General features: G+C 35.4%; 1 protein-coding gene across 1 annotated transcript in view; it reads right to left on the bottom strand.

Moving 5' to 3' along the window:
* STAU2 (staufen double-stranded RNA binding protein 2) overlaps positions 1–16,211 on the bottom strand; it is a 364,991-nt gene extending 348,780 nt beyond the window's left edge. Inside the window, exons 1-2 of the mRNA XM_044665848.1 lie at positions 16,052–16,211; positions 9,908–10,043 (exon numbers count right to left, since the gene is read on the bottom strand). Coding sequence (XP_044521783.1) covers positions 9,908–10,043; positions 16,052–16,211 — 296 coding nt within the window. The remainder of the gene's footprint in view (positions 1–9,907; positions 10,044–16,051) is intronic.
* Between the last annotated feature and the right edge of the window lie 2,314 nt (positions 16,212–18,525).

Genomic DNA, 18,525 nt, shown 5'->3' with positions numbered 1-18,525 from the left:
TTTTCCAATGGTGGAAAGTGGAGAAGGAGAGAAAATATTTGTCTTAATTGAAAAAATCAACTTTAAAAATATTCTGCAATAAAAATATGGGTGAAGATAATGCTAACACTATGGATGCAAATAAAAAACACACAAATAACAAAGCTAACACTTCTCGTAACAAAAGTGCTTCAGCAACCATATTATCAGATAAAAATAATGATGATCTAATCAGATTTGCAAAAACTAAAACTAAAAAAATTCTAAATCATCAAAATTACTTGAAATATGGATTTACATCCACTATGACTAATGATTAAACTCATCCTAATACATTTCAGTGCCTTGTAATATCAACTAATAACAGTATGAAGCAATAAGGATTAGAAGACTTTTAAAAGTTAAGCCTTTCACTACCACACCAATGCAACTACCAACAATTTGGAAATTGGTCTTGATCAAGGACACATGACAAAACTAGTGGAAATGTGCATCAGTCATGGATGGGGGGGGGTGCGGGGGGCGAAGGGGAAAGGAGGAGCATGAATCATGTAACCATGTTAAAATGAATATTAATAAATGTTTGAAAAAAAAGTTAAGCCTTTGTTGCCAAAAATATCCATCATCTATTAAAAACTTCAAATGCTCACATTTAAACTTAAAGTGAGAGATTTTCTAAACTGATCAAAATGTGTCCAAATGAAGACTTTCAGTGAGTACTGAATGATATGTGTGTATATCTTTATATTACATACATAAGTGCATATATGTGAGGGAGGAGTGTCTATATATACATATAAGGGGAGAGAGAGGCAGAGATGGAGAGAGAGGGAAGGGGAGTGAGACAGAAAGAAACAGAGAGAGAGTGGGAGGGAGTGAGATATCTGGTTAGAGAGAAATAATTTATGGATAGGATTAAAAAATGGGAATTGTGATTAAGTACAACCAACAAGGTACTTCTGTTTTGATTTCTATCTCTTTGTGAGGCAATGTTTTCAGCTATGATCGCCATTAAAACCAAAAATCAAAATAAACTGAAGTTAGAACTAAACCTGTGAATCACTTGTCGGAAAGTGTTAAATAAAGATTTTGAAAAATAATAAATATTCAGGCATAGTGCTCTTATTAAAAACCATAATTACTAGTATTACCATTTAAGAACAAAAAGGCTTTTTATACTATTAATAAATAAAATAATTTTAAAATAGTGTTTGTTTCTTCTTTATCTCATCCTTTTAATTTTAATTTGTTTTATATGTTTTATAATACATAATGTGGGAGCATGATTTTAAAAGGTTTTTAGTAACTAGTGCCTCAGACACCTTTTTGAAATTAAGTCAGCTGCAGAGATATTGGAATAGTTTTCAATTCTGCAAATAGGCAATAAAAGCATGATTGCTAAAGACAAAGATATGTATTAAGAGATTAAGGAGGAAAATAACTATACTTTTCTACAAAGACCTTTGAGACCTTTTAAAATTGAATGACAGTTCATTCTGCATTCTCCTTAAGTACACAAAATTGTGAAATCAAATTGGGGTAAGCTGTGAGGAAAAAAAGCTTAACTGTTTCTTAGTAATTTCATTTCAAATGAATGTCAAAGGAAAAACAAAACAAAAAATACCACATAATCTCTCAAACCCTCCCCTTTTTCCAACTCCCTCCCCCCAAAAAAGTATAATTTGATTTATTTTGCAAATGGATTGCATATAGTGTTAAAAACAGAATTCTTCCAGTACCTGAACACACTGACAAGAAAATAATTGGGGGGGGGGAGTGCCTAGAAATACATATTTAATTCATTTATTGATGTCATCCTAGGAAAAATTTCAACTGTATACATCAAAATCAAGGTTAAATATTATCATCATGTTTTAAGCATTTATATTCTTAAATTTTAAGATGATGGTTAGAAGGTTCTCTATATATAACTTTGGAGTCCAGATTTTGACTCAGATAAGTCCTTGAGCTAGTTCAGTCTTCCCCAGTCGATCACATCTCCCACCGCTTCACCTTTGCACAGATTGCCCTCCAACCTTCCTCACTCCATCCACATCTTAGAACCCAGAGTTCCCTTCATGCCACATCCTTCTAGAGAACTTTCTTGCTTCCTCCAGTTGATAATGCCCCCATTCCACTCTTCACCAAGCTTAATTTGTATTGCCTTATCTATTTGTCTAGGAACATGTTGTAAGCCCTCGAGGAAAGAAGATGTTTAGTGTTTATGTTTATATTGCCAAGACCTAGCACAGTGCCTGGTGCACAGTGGACACATCTCTTTAGTCAATAAAATACTTGTTGACCAATAACTTATTGAGAAGAAAGTCTACCAGATCTAGTTTTGCAGAACAAGGAATTCTCCTTCATGTAGTAATTCATCTAACTCTAGGGTTCTGCTACCAAGAAGTCTTAAAAGCAGGTCACAGAGGTTATATTTTTGCTTCTGGGATCACCTGCTTCCATCCTCCCCATCCCTTCCTCCTTGCTGGGAGAGTCTTCTACTTGTGCATGCTAATTATGGGATAATTTTCCTTCTTCTCCTACTCCCTTCTCTCCTAGTAATTTCTTTTCCTTTCTTCTAAGACAACAGAAAAAAAAACAAGCAAAATCACATCTAGGTCCTCTGTCCTACTTAACTTTGCTAGAACCTCTTATGCCATAGGACTGAAAAGAACATAATATCATCTCATATACCACTGAACATTTAGAAACACTTCCTCTTCCTCTAGACCTTTCTAATTGCTTACTTATCTTTCATTTTTTAAGACTCTTGACTCTTCAAGGTTTCTACTCAATTCTAATATTATCAGGAATGCTTACACATCTTCTGTGTGTGTATGTGTATATATATGTATATATATATATATATATGTATATGCATTTTTTCTTTCTTTTAAAACATGGAATACTGCTAAGTTCTCTGGTACTTTATTTACAGTGATGGCTGCTAAATCTTGTGTGATCTTGACCATAGCTAGTTGATCATTTGAAATCTTCCTAGATGCTTGTGGTACTTTTTTTTTTAAATTTTTTTTTAAACCCTTGTACTTCGGTGTATTGTCTCATAGGTGGATGATTGGTAAGGGTGGGCAATGGGGGTCAAGTGACTTGCCCAGGGTCATACAGCTGGGAAGTGGCTGAGGCCGGGTTTGAACCTAGGACCTCCTGTCTCTAGGCCTGACTCTCACTCCACTGAGCTACCCAGCTGCCCCCTTGTGGTACTTTTTTTAAAGTACTTTTTTCCCCTTTTACCTAGAAACTCTGGATTTTGCCTTTGACATTTCTAGTTTTTATTCTGAGGATTCTTTCAGGAAAGTGATCATAGAATTCACTCTATTTTTAAATTTTCCTTCTGGTTCTAATAGATCTGGGCAATTTTCTTAATAATTTCTTGAAATATGATATCCAAGCTCTTTTTTTTTAAATTATTGCTTTCAGGTAGCCCAATGATTCTTAAATTATCTCCCTTAATTTCTTCTCTAGATCAATTTTTTTATATGTAACTCATGGCTTCTTCTAATTTTTTCAGTCTTTTAGCTTTGTTTTAATATTTCTTTTTGTTTTGTTGAGGTCATTCGCTTCTATTGGGCATGTTTAAATTTTTGAGGATTTGTTACTAGAGAAAGATTTTGTACGTCTTTTACTAAAGCTATTCATCCTCATTTTAAAGGCTTGGTACCTCAAGTTTTCAGTCACTCAAAATAGTTTGATCTAGGGCAAAGTCTGGTCACTAACTTGGTCCAAGACTTGTAGTCTCCTAACCATGCTCTGGGGTATCCTTGGCTGGAGCTCTACTGCTGGCCACTCATCTTTCACAGAGCCCTGCAGGTTCCTGGGTCTGAACTCCCTGGCCCTGCAACTCAGCTCAAGGCCTTAGACTCAGTTCTGGGTTGAATATGAGATGTTACTCAGGATTAGAGTCAGTCAACAAATATTGTCAAGCACATGCTCCCGGTCAGATACTAGGCTCAGCACAAGGGATACAAAGACAAAAGCCAATCCCTGTTCTTAAGGAGCTCACAGACTAATAAGGGAGACAGCAACTTTACACACAAGCTGCACACGAGATAAACAGGAGATAATCAATAGAGAAAAGGTCCTAGAATTAATTACATAGCAAATTTTGGCTCCTATTCCTGCACCTAGGCACAGGTCTCACCTCAGTGTGCCCTGGATCTGAGACTTAGCTCTGGGATATAAGCGCCTCCTCCTCCCCCAGACTTCATCCACTTGCCTGGCCTGAAAAAATGGCACCCTATAGTTTTCCCTTCCATTTCCTCACTAGCACTTAGACTTGTGCTCTTGTTGGGTCTTTCTGGAGTAGTTCTGGAGAAGAGCAAGGAAGTATTGTTCCTCCTACTCTACCATCTTGGTTGGTGTCTATATTTTTTTACTAGTATCAATGAGATATGTAGAGCATGATAAGCATTTAAGTATACCTGGAATCAATTTCTATACAACAACCATTTTTAATTCTATCATGGAAATTAATGAGAAAAATAGGATTTGGCTTACAAGAATTTTAAGCTCTTCTTCTATTAGATAAAATTCACTTGAAGATCATCTGTAGGTAATCATGAAGTTCCCACATACATTATATTTGTATTAGAGAAAAAGATGCTTATTAAGATTGATAACATGAAGATGGCCCAGTTTACTATCCTTATCATTCTTCTCTGGGTATTCTGTAACTAATGTCCTTCCTAAGATGTAGCACCCAGAATTTAACATGATATTCCAGATTTGATCTAATCGGGGCAGCATCTAAATGGCATTATCATATAACAATGTACCAAAGAGCCTTATACCAGGCCCTGAGTTTTGTAGTCTACTACAATGCCAAGATTTTTTTCAGCTTAACTGACCTTTAATTATAACTCTCTCATCTTATACCTGTGAAGTTAAATTTTTGGGACCCAAGTTTAAGACTTTAGAGTTATCCCTATTAAATTTTATCTGTGGCCCAAGGTTCTAGCCTGTTGAGATCTTTTTGGGTTGTAGATCTGATAATGCACTAGTTATTGTCATTTATCTTTGTAAAAATGTTTAAATAATAAAATATGAAATTATGAAAATTAAATAATGAAATTATTTCTAAGAGACAAAATAGCCATTTAGATAGTAAATAAAAATGTTTTATTTATTTTATTTTTAATTCTTACCTTCTATCTTAAATCTAAACTGAGTATCTGTTCCAAGTGACTTCCCCAAGGATCATATGCTAGGAAGTACCCAAGACCAGATTTGAGCCCAGGATTTCTCAAGTCCAGGCCTGGCACTAAAATATTTGATCTTGAAAAAATTTAAAGATGCCATCTAAGCAAGATAAGTTAGCAAAGACTATATGTGTGATGGTGGAGTATACATACAAGTGTGAAAACATTAGATTCATACAAGCACTTTTAAGGATCCATTAGTTGATAAATTGTGAAAAATAGTGTCTTATATTTCATCAACCAGTGCTTCCTTAATAATGCCTGTATTTTACTTCCAGGTGGCATAATATAGCCATTTACAGGTTTCCCCAGGTGCCAGGTGTCTTAAAATAGCTTTAAGTAAGGATAGCATTTCACCTTAGCAGTGCAGATGCACCATCTAGTGGTAAGTGGGCAAATTTGAGCTTCTCCAGAGTTACCAACCATAATCTAACAGTAGATAAGACAGTTATTTTGCTTTTTGGACAAAGTTTGAAGGGATGTGCTCTAATAAGAAAATAGTAAAAGTTAAGTAATAAGGAAGGAAGGAAGAAAAGGAAAGAAGAAATAGAGGAAGAAAGAAAGAAAAATAATTTTAGCACGCTATCAACACAATGATTAACACAGAATGTGCTTCATTTTTTTATGTTTATAACCCTCTGAAATGTAATACACTAGTTTTTCACTACCTAAAATCTCAGCTGTTTGTAATTATACTACCAACAAGCATTTTAAATGTAGTATTTGCCTTCCTTAAAAGCCTGTTTTAATATATTAAATTTCCATTGTTTACTAAATAAAAATAAGCCACAAAGATACTTCGTAAGTCTCCTAGATATCTTAAAAAAACTCTTTAAAAATTAAACTTTCAAGATAATTCAACAAGGTATCAAAAATCAAGGTAAAATTAAATGTCCAAACAAAGCATCATAACATTATACATAATAAAAATGTTAATGAAAACATCCAGAAAATCCTGTTTCAATGCCTCAATTTGCCATGCATTTGGTCTTGTGTTCTCACAGGTCATATCTGCAGAATATGAGCTCTGGAAGGTTCTACTACTCTTGAAAGGATTCAAGAACAGTTCTGGAGATAGAGTATGTGACTCCAGTCTGAGGGAAAGACTAGCTAAGTTACAGAGAGGCTCATAAATAGAAAGCTGAGCAGAGCACAAAACAGCCCACATTCTTATGCATCTCCTTTACCCTTCTGCTGCAAAAATAACTAAATGGCAGAAATGGGAACAAAGGAAATCATGAAACACTTAAGTCTCAGAATGTCAAAATCAGTCATTTTACCATTCATGCTTTCTACTGTATCATCTTTTTATAATGATCGATGAATCACTACTATTGGAGTGGCAGAATGTCCATATTGAGAGTTTCACTACAAATCAGATCAGAAGACCAAAATACACCATAGCTAAAAGTAAGGAGGGCTCAGAGGTTCTCTGATGAATAAAGAAGTTATGCCCAAAGGCAACAAGATACGTCATCTTATGCAACAGCCAACCATCACAACTTCTAATATGCACAAAAGCAAAAGCAATCATTACACAGATAAATGACAATGGATTATCAGAGCCAAGACCCAAAAGGATCCTAATAGGCTAGAACTTGAACCAAAGATGGAATTTAATAGGGATAAATTTAAAGTCTTTAGAATCAGGTCCAAAAAAATCAACTTCACATGTACAATATGAGAGATCAGTACAATAAACAGAAATCAGTAAGTTGAAAAAGATCTTGGGAGTGTGGTGGACTGGCAACTGAGAAAGGCATTAAGGTCCATTATTCCATGGTAGTATCTCTACTGGCTGCCCGATGAGATGCCATCTGGAACATCTTGTCCCATTCTGGGTGCCCCAGCTTAGGAAGGAAGATAGTTAGAGAGCCTCCAGAGAAGGAGAACAAGAATGGTAAAAGGCCTCAAGCTCAGGCCACATGAGCAACATGAAAGAAACTGAGCTGTCTTTACATTATCAATCGATCAATAAATGTTTATTACCCAATCTATACTAAGTTCACCATTGAATGGGGGAGACAATAGGGAAACAAATATAAAGGAAGCAAGCTACATACAAGATAAATAGGAAATAATTAATGGGGGGAGGCAATGGAATTAGGAGGGCTTAGGGAAGGCTTCCTATGAAAGGGGGATTTTAGTAGGATTTAAGGGAAGCCAGGGGGCTCAGTATCAGGGTGGAGAGTGTTCCAAGACTGATGGAGAGAGAAAAGGTTTGAAGCCAAGGTAACGTGTCTTGTTGGTGAGCAGCAAGGAAGCCATATCCCTGAAAGGAAGAGTATGGGTTTGGGAGGAAGGTGTAAGGGGAACAGAAAGGGGGTGTGGGGGGGCCGTCCCTAGATCTGGCCCTAAGAGACCTTCCATGGCTTTAGAGAGAGCAGGCAGAAGGGACAGAGGACAACAGTGGGATGGAACATTAGGTTCCCACATTCCAAGCTCCACCTATAACCAAGAACTTCACCTACTGCCCTGGAGACTGGAGATTCTGATTGAGGATTACTAAAAAGTACTCCATTTTTTTAAAAATGAAGCCTTAAAGGCTGTCTTTAAACAAACTATTTCCCATGTATATTCTAAAAATCATACCAGATTCCAAGACAAAAATGTCAGCAATCATCTGGGCATCAGTATCAAGTGAGACCAGAGACAGAGGTATCCTGGAAGATGTCCTGTCCACACTGATTCAAATTCAAGCATGTGAGATTACGTGACTTTCCCAATGAAAGAAGTTTATTCAAAAGCAATTGGCCTCACTGGCCACAATGGAAAAACAAAGTGGATGAAAAATATTTGTTGCCCAGATTTATTTTAGTTGTCACAAAAGTCAATCTTTTTAACATCAATACTCTTTCAGTGATGTTACAAGCCTATAAATTATGGAATGTTCTGACCTCAGAATAATGAAGATTCCAGGTGACCCAAATGGTAATAGAAAGACACATGATAAGCCAAAGAAAGCAAAGCATATGATCAAGTATGGCCTACATGATTACGAGTTTGAAGACTTCAAGTGTGTGACTAAAAAAAGAGGTAATGAGAGTGAAAAATAATAGTGTGAATGCTACTAGTATCAGCAAAATATTTTTTAAAAACTCTTCCATCAAGTTGGGTACCTTATAGAGAATTTACAGACATCTATGGCTATGAATCAAGATGATATGTTCATGGTTTGCAATTTGCACTGAGGCGAGAGCTCCCACACCAGTGCGATCACAGTTCCATCATCATATATATTGAACTCTCAGGAGATCAGGTAACATTTTGTACAATTAGTTCTTTATATTTGTAAGTCATTACATTACTGAAAAAACAGATGTGAGTAAACCACTTAAAAATCTTTCTATTTGTATTCTATTGGACTCTATTTCCTTGAGGATAGTTCCATGTTTTTCATTTTTGTAATTCAATACGTTGGGCTGTACTTAATCAATATTTACTGAAATTGAAGTTTAGATGGCAATTACAATAACCTATGTTTATACAGCACTTTACAGTCTACAATTTACTTTTCTTACAACAACCCTATAAGCTAGACAACACAAATAATATAATTATTTTACATATGAGCAAACTGAAGTTTTGAGAAAGTAAAGGTATTGGCTCAGGGTGAGGCTCAAACTTAGGATTCAAACTTATATTCTCTGACTCCAAATTCAAGATTAGCTCTATTATGTCAGGCTATTTTTCTAAATTTAAGAAGCAAAGGAAAAGAAATATTTGGGTGGAAAATTCCAAGTGATTTCACATAAATTTTTACAATCTTAACTAAATGAAAAAAAATTAATGTAGCTTTCAAATTCTGCTAAATATTCAGCTCTCACAAAATTATGCAAAGTTAAGAGAGGAATTTGATATATCTTCTGCATACATCTACAGCCCCTCAAAATGTCCTTCCATTTTTATGCCTAGAAGCTCAAATTGTGAAGAACACTAGGCAATGCAAATAATATGATACTAGGCACAGATTATTCATAAAATAAACCGCTGTTGAATAAATGAAAATGCCACATGAGATGACACCATAATATGAAGTATAAATTGAATAAAAATGATGGTCTTGCCAAACAATGAAATTTTTAAAAATTGTAAGGTGGGGGAAATAAGTTTCTCAACTATGTTACTTATAAATTTCTCTTGATAATTTATGACCTTATTACTTACAAATTATGTCACCTGAGTTGAATTTGAATATAAAAAGATTCTTTTGAGTTAGGCCACCTACTGTATACAAGATACTCTACTAGGTACTGGGAGATACAAAGACAAAAATAAACAGTGCTCTTAGAAAAAGAGGAGATGCAACTCATACAAAAATAATGAGATAAGAATTGATGGAAAAAATGGGCTGGAACTAGAAAAGTGGTCTACAAATATTTGAGGAAAAAGAGAACTTTTTTTTCACATCAGAAAGGGCTATGCAGAGAAAAGGTTGAACTAAATCTTAAAGAAAGAGAAGGTTTTTCAAAGGTAGAAATGAGGAAAGAATGAATTCTAAAAACAGAGTTTCACCTATGAAAACATAAAGGTAAGATTATTCACAATTTAAAAAAAAATTTTTGAAAGAAAAAAATTCAGGGAACTAGTTATCCACTTTGACTAGAATATGGAGTACATAGAGGACATAAGTTGAAGTTTTTTAATGACAATTGAAGCAAGTTATAATAACAAAAGAAAAGCAAAGGAAAAGCACTTGAAGACATACAAACCTCTGATTGTACATGCCCCGAAAGTTGTAATTTGCTCTGTAATTTGGGAATGGCTTTGGATCTAAAGGCCTGTAGATGGCAGGCTCTCCCCTTTTCATGGCAAGACCATTTAGTTCCACTGTTGGAGTTATACTGCCTGTTTAAATAAAAGAAAAAGGCATGTAAAATGCATTTCTACAATAAATCATACAATCTATACTTATAACTATATTTTTATTATCACAAGCAGAAAGTAGAAATGGAGGGCAGTGAGATTCTGTATAGAGAACCATATGTATGGTTTTCTCATTCCTGGAATATAATTACTATCTGAACAGAAAAAAAAATATAGAAAGTCCTTATTCTTTATCTTTTTCTGAGTTAAAAAGTCAATTTTTTCAAGCTATTTACCACTGAAAAATCTTAAATCTAGTGCTTTGTTAACTCACTCCAAATAAATAAAGCATACAACTCTCAAAAAAAAAAGTCTTCATATTTATTTATTCATTCATCAAACATTTATTAAGGACTTACTACTATCTACAATTTCTATTAAGATGGATTAACTATAGCATCTAGTTCTAACTCCCTTAATTTTACATTCATATCAAAATAGATTAACTGTAGCATCTAGTTCCAACTCCCCTAATTACATTCATATCAATACTCCTAAGATAAACAACTATGAATTATTATTTTACATAGGCAACCAGGAGGAACAAAGGACTCAGAGCGAGGAAGCCCTGAAATAAAATCTTGCCTCTGATACTTACTAGCTGAGTGACCCTTGGCAAGTCACTTAACTCAGACTGAGTTTCCCTATATATAAAATGGAGATTAAAAATAGCACTAACCTTACTCTTTGTGAGGATAAAAAAGAGATAGCATATGTGGAGCACTTTGCAAATTCTAAAGCACTATATTAATGCCAGTAGTAATGGTTAAAGCAATAGTTGTATCATTACTACTTACTAATAAAAAAAAAGTTTGGACACTAAATCACTCAAAATATAATTTGTATCACTGAATATTTCTGTAAAAAAGGTCCAGATTAATGAGAATAATGATTCTCATGAAGTGGTCACATTATTCAAACTTGTACTATTCAAAGATAAAATCATAGGTAAAAGATAGCCAATATCATATAATTAAATATAACTAATATATTATTAAAATATAATTATAGGCAAAATATGTAATTTTAGACCAATGGAAATATGCAATGAAAATTCAAATAGAGACTATTTCAAGGGATTCATTATTAACACTAATTGAGACCTAGCTATATTTAATTACGAAGTAAATATCAGCAACAAGAACAAGTATTTTAGAATGTTATTCAAAGAGTTTGATAACCTCATATTAAAAAATTTTTAACAAGGTAAATTTAATTAATTCATTAAGGAAAGCATGTTTCTAATGATCTGTCTTGTAATAACATGCATAAAATGATTTGATTCTTTATAGATTTTGTTTTATTCTTAGAATATAAAATATAATACCATAAAAAAGTAAAAAAAACAAAAAACTCCTTATTTAGAAAAGTCAATGGTCAAGCCTGAAGCCAACCTTTATGCTGTATAAATCTTAGAAGAAAATGTATGTTTTGTAATCTATAATGTAAAGTTTAAATTCTTTTGAGAATAATTTCAGGATAAGGATCTTGCCATCTCCCCAGAATCCAGACGATGAACCTGTTTGGTGAAAACACCATGATGATGTCTGAAAAGCCTTCACTGTACCATGAAGACCAAATTTTGAACTTTGGGGTGCAGTTGATTGAACTATGGGGAGTTGAAATTGAGTTGTATAATTTGTTCTAATTGTACACTGTTATACCAATAGGGGACTGCCCCCAAATTGGTTTTTTGTCAATGCGGCTAATTTTAACCATTTGTTCATCTATTTCTTTTATCCCCCAAATTCCTAAATTTTAGAAGTTGTCTATTTTTACAGGTCCAGCGAAGAAAAAGGAGTAACATTTTTTTTGCCAGACCTCACGGGGAATTGTAAAAGTGAAATTTGGGAGATGTCATCTAAAAGTATATATATTTTCCATGGACACATGGAAATTATCAAACTACATTTCCCGTGGTCCAACGGGTTTCCGTTTCTGGTTCTTTGGGTGTGGGGATGCCTACGTCTCCACACAGAAAAGAGTTTAAATCTCCTGGGTTAGGGGGGAGTGGCCTCTTGGCCAGCAGACTCGGGAGGAGACAGGAGACAATAATGGCGAGGGCGGCGGTTTTGAATTCTTACAAGCGCGTGGTCTAATAACTTTATCTATCAGCATGGCTTTAATTAAAATACTAATTTATATTATTATAGCAGCCTTTATTATTTTTTATCCTTATAATGCTGTTCCCTGGCACTTGTAATATCATTTTGCTATAGAAAATGGAAAACAGGATGATTGACACACTCCCTAGTACCTTGAAGATCATCTCATCACAGTCACAGAAACTTGGGGTTAGAAGGAGCCTCAGGATCATCTAAACCAGTGGTTCCCAAACTTTTTTGGCCTACCGCCCCCTTTCCAGAAAAAATATTACTTAGCCCCCTGGAAATTAATTTTTTTTTATTTTAATAGCAATTAATAGGAAAGATAAATGTACCTGTGACCATCACTGCTCCCCTGGATCGCTGCAGCACCCACCAGGGGGAGGTGGCGCCCACTTTGGGAATCAATGAATTCTAATCCAACCTTAACTTACTAGACCAACATCACCAACCATTCTCTAGTCTTTCCTTAAAGATCTCCAGTGAAATGGAACCTCCCAAGACAGCCCTAGTTTGGAGAAGTTTTTCCTCTGTAAATATTAGTTAATTAGCTTCATTAAAGAATAAGTCCTAGGTAGAAATAAGGATTTTAGGCTAGAGAAAGTTTTGAATTTCACCTCGGCTCTCCTCACATCAAGTCTAAATGGGCCTCTGAAACTTCCCTACACTGGCTGTTGGCTGACTCCTGAGTCCCAGCAGAACAAAGCTATCTTCTCTTCCATTGGCTGCCCAACCTCTCCCCCACCAGGTCTTTTCTCCAGGCTCAACATCTTCAGTTCTTTACCTCCTCCTCATTATTGCAGGATCTGGGGGCTTTTACCCATACTAGTTGCTGTCTTCCAGATGCTCAAGAACTTTTCAATGCCATTTCTAAAACGTGGACCCCAGAAATGAATGCTCAGCTGTGGTCTGACCAGGGCTGAGTATAAGGGCATGATCTACCACCTAAAAGTGTCCCAGACACCACTAAGCTCCTCTTAATGTAGCCTAAACTTCTAAGTTTACAGATGAGGAAAGCATAACCCAAAGATGTAAGGTTTTAAATTAAGATAGGTGAGAGTTGTCAAAGCTTACTTAAAAAAGAACAAACAATTTTATATGGCAAATTCCAAGACAGCTTTCATTTCAAGAAACATTTATCAAAAGCTTACTAAATGAAAGGCAATAAAAGCAATATGATTTTTAAATATCTGTTAACTTGTGCCACCAAAAAAAATGCCCACTAAATACCTTCTAGAGTAGTCACTATAATATAGTCTTAATGCTCTGCCACTTTCTTTACAATTAAGACATAGTACATAGCAAAAAGAAAACAAAGGGGTTTTTTTTTCTTATTTTTAAGGAAAAAAAAAATTACTTTGTTAGGATGAATCCTAGGAGTTACCAGAATATCTACTCTCCCCCTATAGTTTCCTTAAATCTGTCTGTGCTATCTAAAGCATCTCACTTCCAAAGAATGATTTACGGACTTACAGAGCAGCTAAGTGAGGAAATATGGTAGGAAAGGAGATAAACTAAGAAAAAAGAATATGGGACAAGTATAAAAATAAAGCAAAACCAAATATATTAATGAAGTTATCTATATCAAATTTGATATGGAAATACAAAGAGGAAGAACAGCTAAAAATACTTGGATCATTATTTAATAAGGTCTTATATTCAATAACCTATATCTACACCTTTAAATCATATTCTTTAAATGGCCATATGAGATTTATCTCTAGACTAATGGATATAATTATATTAACCAAATGTCCAAGTTTTTATTCAATTCCATCTTAAAAATCATTTATTACATACCTACTATATGCAAAGCAACAAGGAAATAAAGTTATAATAATATTTTTTAAAATAAGCATGTATATAGTGCTTTAAGATTGAAAAGTGCTTTATATATGATAATTCATTTGATCCTCACAACACCCCTCAAAGAGGGAAGTTAAATGGCTTGGCCAGGGTAATAGGAGTAATATGAGTCTCGGGCTTTCCTGAGGGCACTATCAAACCTAGCTGCCCTGAGGAGGGCACCAATGAGGCAAGGCACATGTGCCAATCACTATGATGCAAAGAGGAAAGGGAGAAGTACAAGAGAAGGCCAAACTAAGAACTTTTAGGAATCTAAGGAAGAAGAAATCACACTCTGAAAGGATCATGAGAGATTTCACAGTGAAACCTTGATGGCAAGAAAGGTCTTGCCAGGGCTCAGGGGAGATGGAGGGATCACGGAAACAAAGGCCACCAGAACTGGCAGGGGGGAAAGGAGAACCAGCAGCAGGAAGCAGCTCCCTTTGGCTGAAGTCTAGAGAAAAATGAAGGGGAATCACCAGGCTAAGATGAGCCAAGTAATTTGGGGTCATCGCCACTGAGATTCAACCCAATTCAACAAATATTTCTTATGTGTATAAGATGCTCTGAGAATACAATGATAAGAATGAAACTGTTCTTGCCTTCCTTCAAGGACCCTACCAACTAGAGAGAAGAAAATACAAAGAGACACAGAGTAATTCCTAGAGGAAGAGCACTCTTAAGTAACCACTGAGGAGGCTGCAAAAGGGCTTCCCCACAGGCCATGGGGCCTGGGCTATGTTATTAAGGCCTTCAGGGCCTCCATGAGGGATCAACATGGAACCTTTGCTCAAGCCAGGCAGTCTACTTGCTGCTTTCCCAATACTTTCCAGGCTTCTCAACTTTGCTCATTAGTTTTCCGCCTACCTTCCTTCCTCTCCACATCTCAATCCTACTCATCTCTCAAAACTTAGATGAAGGCCTAACTTCTCCATGAAGCCTATCCCAACTGACCCAGTCCTCAGTGGTCATTCTGCCCCCAACACTCCTAAAGCCCTTATTGCTATTGCACCATTTCATTTGGCACTTAAAGACTTGCATTTTTATTTATCCTACTTTATGTCCTATCTTCCCAAAACACAAAACTATAATTTCTTTATGGACAAGAACTACATATTGTACTTCTTTGCACCCCAAGCACCCAGAACATTAACAGAGGGACTCAACAAATGGTCAATGAGAATGATGATGATAACCCAAAAACAGTAAAGAAGTTAATAAAAAACGAATTGCTTCCCACTTGCCCAGGGGTATTTAGTTTCTCACAACCTGCAAAATGATTATAAATTCATTTTGACTACAAGTATGAAAAATGAATTTCATTGTTTGCTTCTGGTGTAAGAATAAGCTGAAGATAAAAAAAAAGAGCAAGCTGAAAGCAGAAGAGTTAATCTAACATAGTCTCTGTTTCTATTTCTATATAACATGGAAGAATATAAACCATATAAACAGAGAGTCCAAATGAAGGAAAACAGATCAGAGCAAACCATGGAGGTATTTGACATTTTTTTAAAAACTCAAAAACTAAGAAGGTGACCCATTCGGTCTCCTTTACCTAAAACACTTAAAGCAACGTATGGAAGTGAATAAGCATATACATGACTTAAGTGAATGAGTCTGTATGTAAATGAAAGATTAAATGGATCACAATCCCTTTGAGGGCAGAAATTCCATCTTCTTTTGAATCCAAATGATGCCTAAAAAGTGATGGGTAGATGAAAGACATCTAATATGCCTATTGAATAAACTGGTGAATTATAAATAAGTGAATGCCTGTATAAATATGCCAGTTTTAATCAGGGGAGGTCAATGTAGTTATCTGCTAAAGGAACTATATTAAATCTTAGTATTCACCATTAAGCTTTTACCTTTAAATGGCATAATTCTGTTGTTTCCTTGTTTATCATTTTAAAAAATTCTTGTTGCTTATAGAATTAATCTGTTACAACTGAACCAAAGCTTTTTTTTTCTTTCCAAAAACACACATGGAAAGGGTACAAACATAACAGAGAAAAAGGAAACAATTCAATGTTGGATTACCTGGATTACTATTAATATTGTTTTTGGGTGGTCTAGGAGTTGGTTTGGGAAGGGTAGTTTCTCTCAAGGCTTTGTTGGCAGCAGCATGTTGGGCTTTTTTTATACTGCTCCCTTCAGACTGCCAGGTCTGTTCTCCAAGAGTCAGCTGCACTGAGAACATCTTCAAAAAAAATTGAAAATTTTAATTAAAACTTTCCAGTAAGCAAAGTACATGTGAAATGTCATCTACCTGAAAAAAAAAGTACATTCATAGAATCATAGAATTTGAGCAACAGCACTGACTTTTAAGATCAGCTAGTCCGACACAGCAAATTGTATAGATAAGGAATGTGGTATAGCCAGACTTGGAGGCAGGAAAATCTGGGTTTTAATCCTGAATCAGATACCAACTAACTATGTGACTCTGGACAGTTCTCTTAACCTCTCTGGACTTCAGGTTCTTCATCTGTAAAATGAAAGGATTGGATTCAATGACCTATAAAGTTTCTCCCAACCCTAAGTCTATGATCCTAGGAAGCAGAAGTCCAAAGAGATTAAGTGAATTTCTTTCAATTCGGCCATAAAACTATTAAATATCCTTTGAAGGAAGAAGGTTCTGCAACTTCAGACCAATGCAGTAACTCAAAGTGATTATATCAACTTCTGTCTCCTACTATATCAGTAGAGATTGGTATTGCTAGGATCCCCTAATGTATAGTCAATAAACAAATAAATAAAAAGGAATATTATTTTGCAACAAAACAATCATATTTTGATATCATTCAAATTATCTTTACTAAAGCATATGTAGAAAATAAACACATGAAAAAGTAAATTAAGTCAATCAACTCTATAACGTTTTTTAAGTCTGATCTTTTCCCATTTTTTACCCAATTACTAGCTTGGCAATAAGACGGACAAGTCTAATAGTGAATCAAAAATGATATCTATATTAGATTCATTGGTTAAATCAAACCTAAAAACAAGTACAGCCACTAGAAAAGGATCAGTAAAAAATAATTACCCAGTTGAGGAAAAACTTTTATGTAAAAGGATGATAATTCACTAACAAACTACTATTTATTTTTAAAACTTCACTATAATTCTCAAACCTTATGCTATTCAAATTAATACATTGCACTCATACAAAATGATTAATTTGGGGTTTTACCTTTTTTTTAGGTAGTTCAAAGTATTCATTACACTTTTGCTTAAATATAAAGACCAGGATGGCAAGTCATTATGTTTTTCAGATAACAACAATTAAAGGAAGTACTGACAAAATGGGGGGGGGGGGGAGGGACGTTCCACATGTTATAAAGCACTAATACCAGCTTAGAACTAGACTGTAATTTTTACTTTAAAATTGAATTTCCAAAGGATATTCAACAACCACCTTCATCTTCAGCTCTGATTTTTCTCCCAAACCTCCAGTTCCTTGGTATACTGAACTCCAGCTGCCAAAAAACAAACTCCCATCTGAAATTCAGCTGTCCTTTCCCTCATTCCTAACCCTTTCACTTCTAGTACGAACTGAAGACAACAGGGTTAAGGGACTTGCCCAGGATCACATAACTACTGTCTGAGACCATATCTGAACTCAGATCATCCTGTCTCCTGAGTCCTTTGGAATTATCTTGGATCATTGTACTGATGATTCCGAAGGACTCATTATGAAAAATGTTATCTACCTCCAAAGAAAGAACTGATGAAGGCTGAATGTAGATTAGAAGCATATTATTTTTCACTTTATTTTCTTCATGAGGTTTTTTTTTTATGTGTCTAATTCCACAACATTACTAACATCCTATCAGAGAAAGAACTGATATGATGACTACTTGGATCCCCAGGCATTGTTTTAAAAGTTTATGCCAGCACACAACAATAGCAGCTGCCTAAAGATGGTATAGAAGACAGAAAACCCAGCAAAGTGACAAGGTAGATAATAGAGTAGTTCCAGTAACAGGAGCTCTTCACAGTAAAACAATTGCCTGGATCAGAGGCAAAAGCATAGAAAGACTCACAAGGAAGAAGAATTGTTTTTCCCAGAGCTTTAAGGGAAGTGGCCACAATGGTATTACAATTTTATAACCTAAACAAGAATCAGCAGCAGTAAACACAAACTCCTTGCCCCAGAATAAGAGAACAGGGCCACTATAATAAATTTCCCAGAGCAGGTCAAGAACCATGCCAGATCATGCTATTTGCTACTCTCTTGGAGGCAGACCCTGAGACTGGCATGAGGAGCATCACTGAACATGGTGGGGGTGAGTCGGGAGAGACAGGGAAGAGAGGGTGGGTGTGAGATGGTAAATCCAGACGACTAGAAGGAGAGGGACCTCAAAACAAAATGCCATCGGTCCTGATCCTAAAACAAGAGAGCCATTAGTTATCCAATTTTGTCTTTACCAGACTCCATGCCACTCATCAGAACAGAGAGCCATTGCCTGTGAATCACTATAACCATACATTTTCAGCTGCCCTGCCCCTCCAGA

Source organism: Gracilinanus agilis, chromosome 1 (genome assembly GCF_016433145.1).
Source record: "Gracilinanus agilis isolate LMUSP501 chromosome 1, AgileGrace, whole genome shotgun sequence".
Lineage (NCBI taxonomy): Eukaryota > Metazoa > Chordata > Mammalia > Didelphimorphia > Didelphidae > Gracilinanus > Gracilinanus agilis.
The sequence above is the reverse complement of the archived record's forward strand: the minus strand, read 5'-3'. Positions and strand labels throughout refer to the sequence as shown.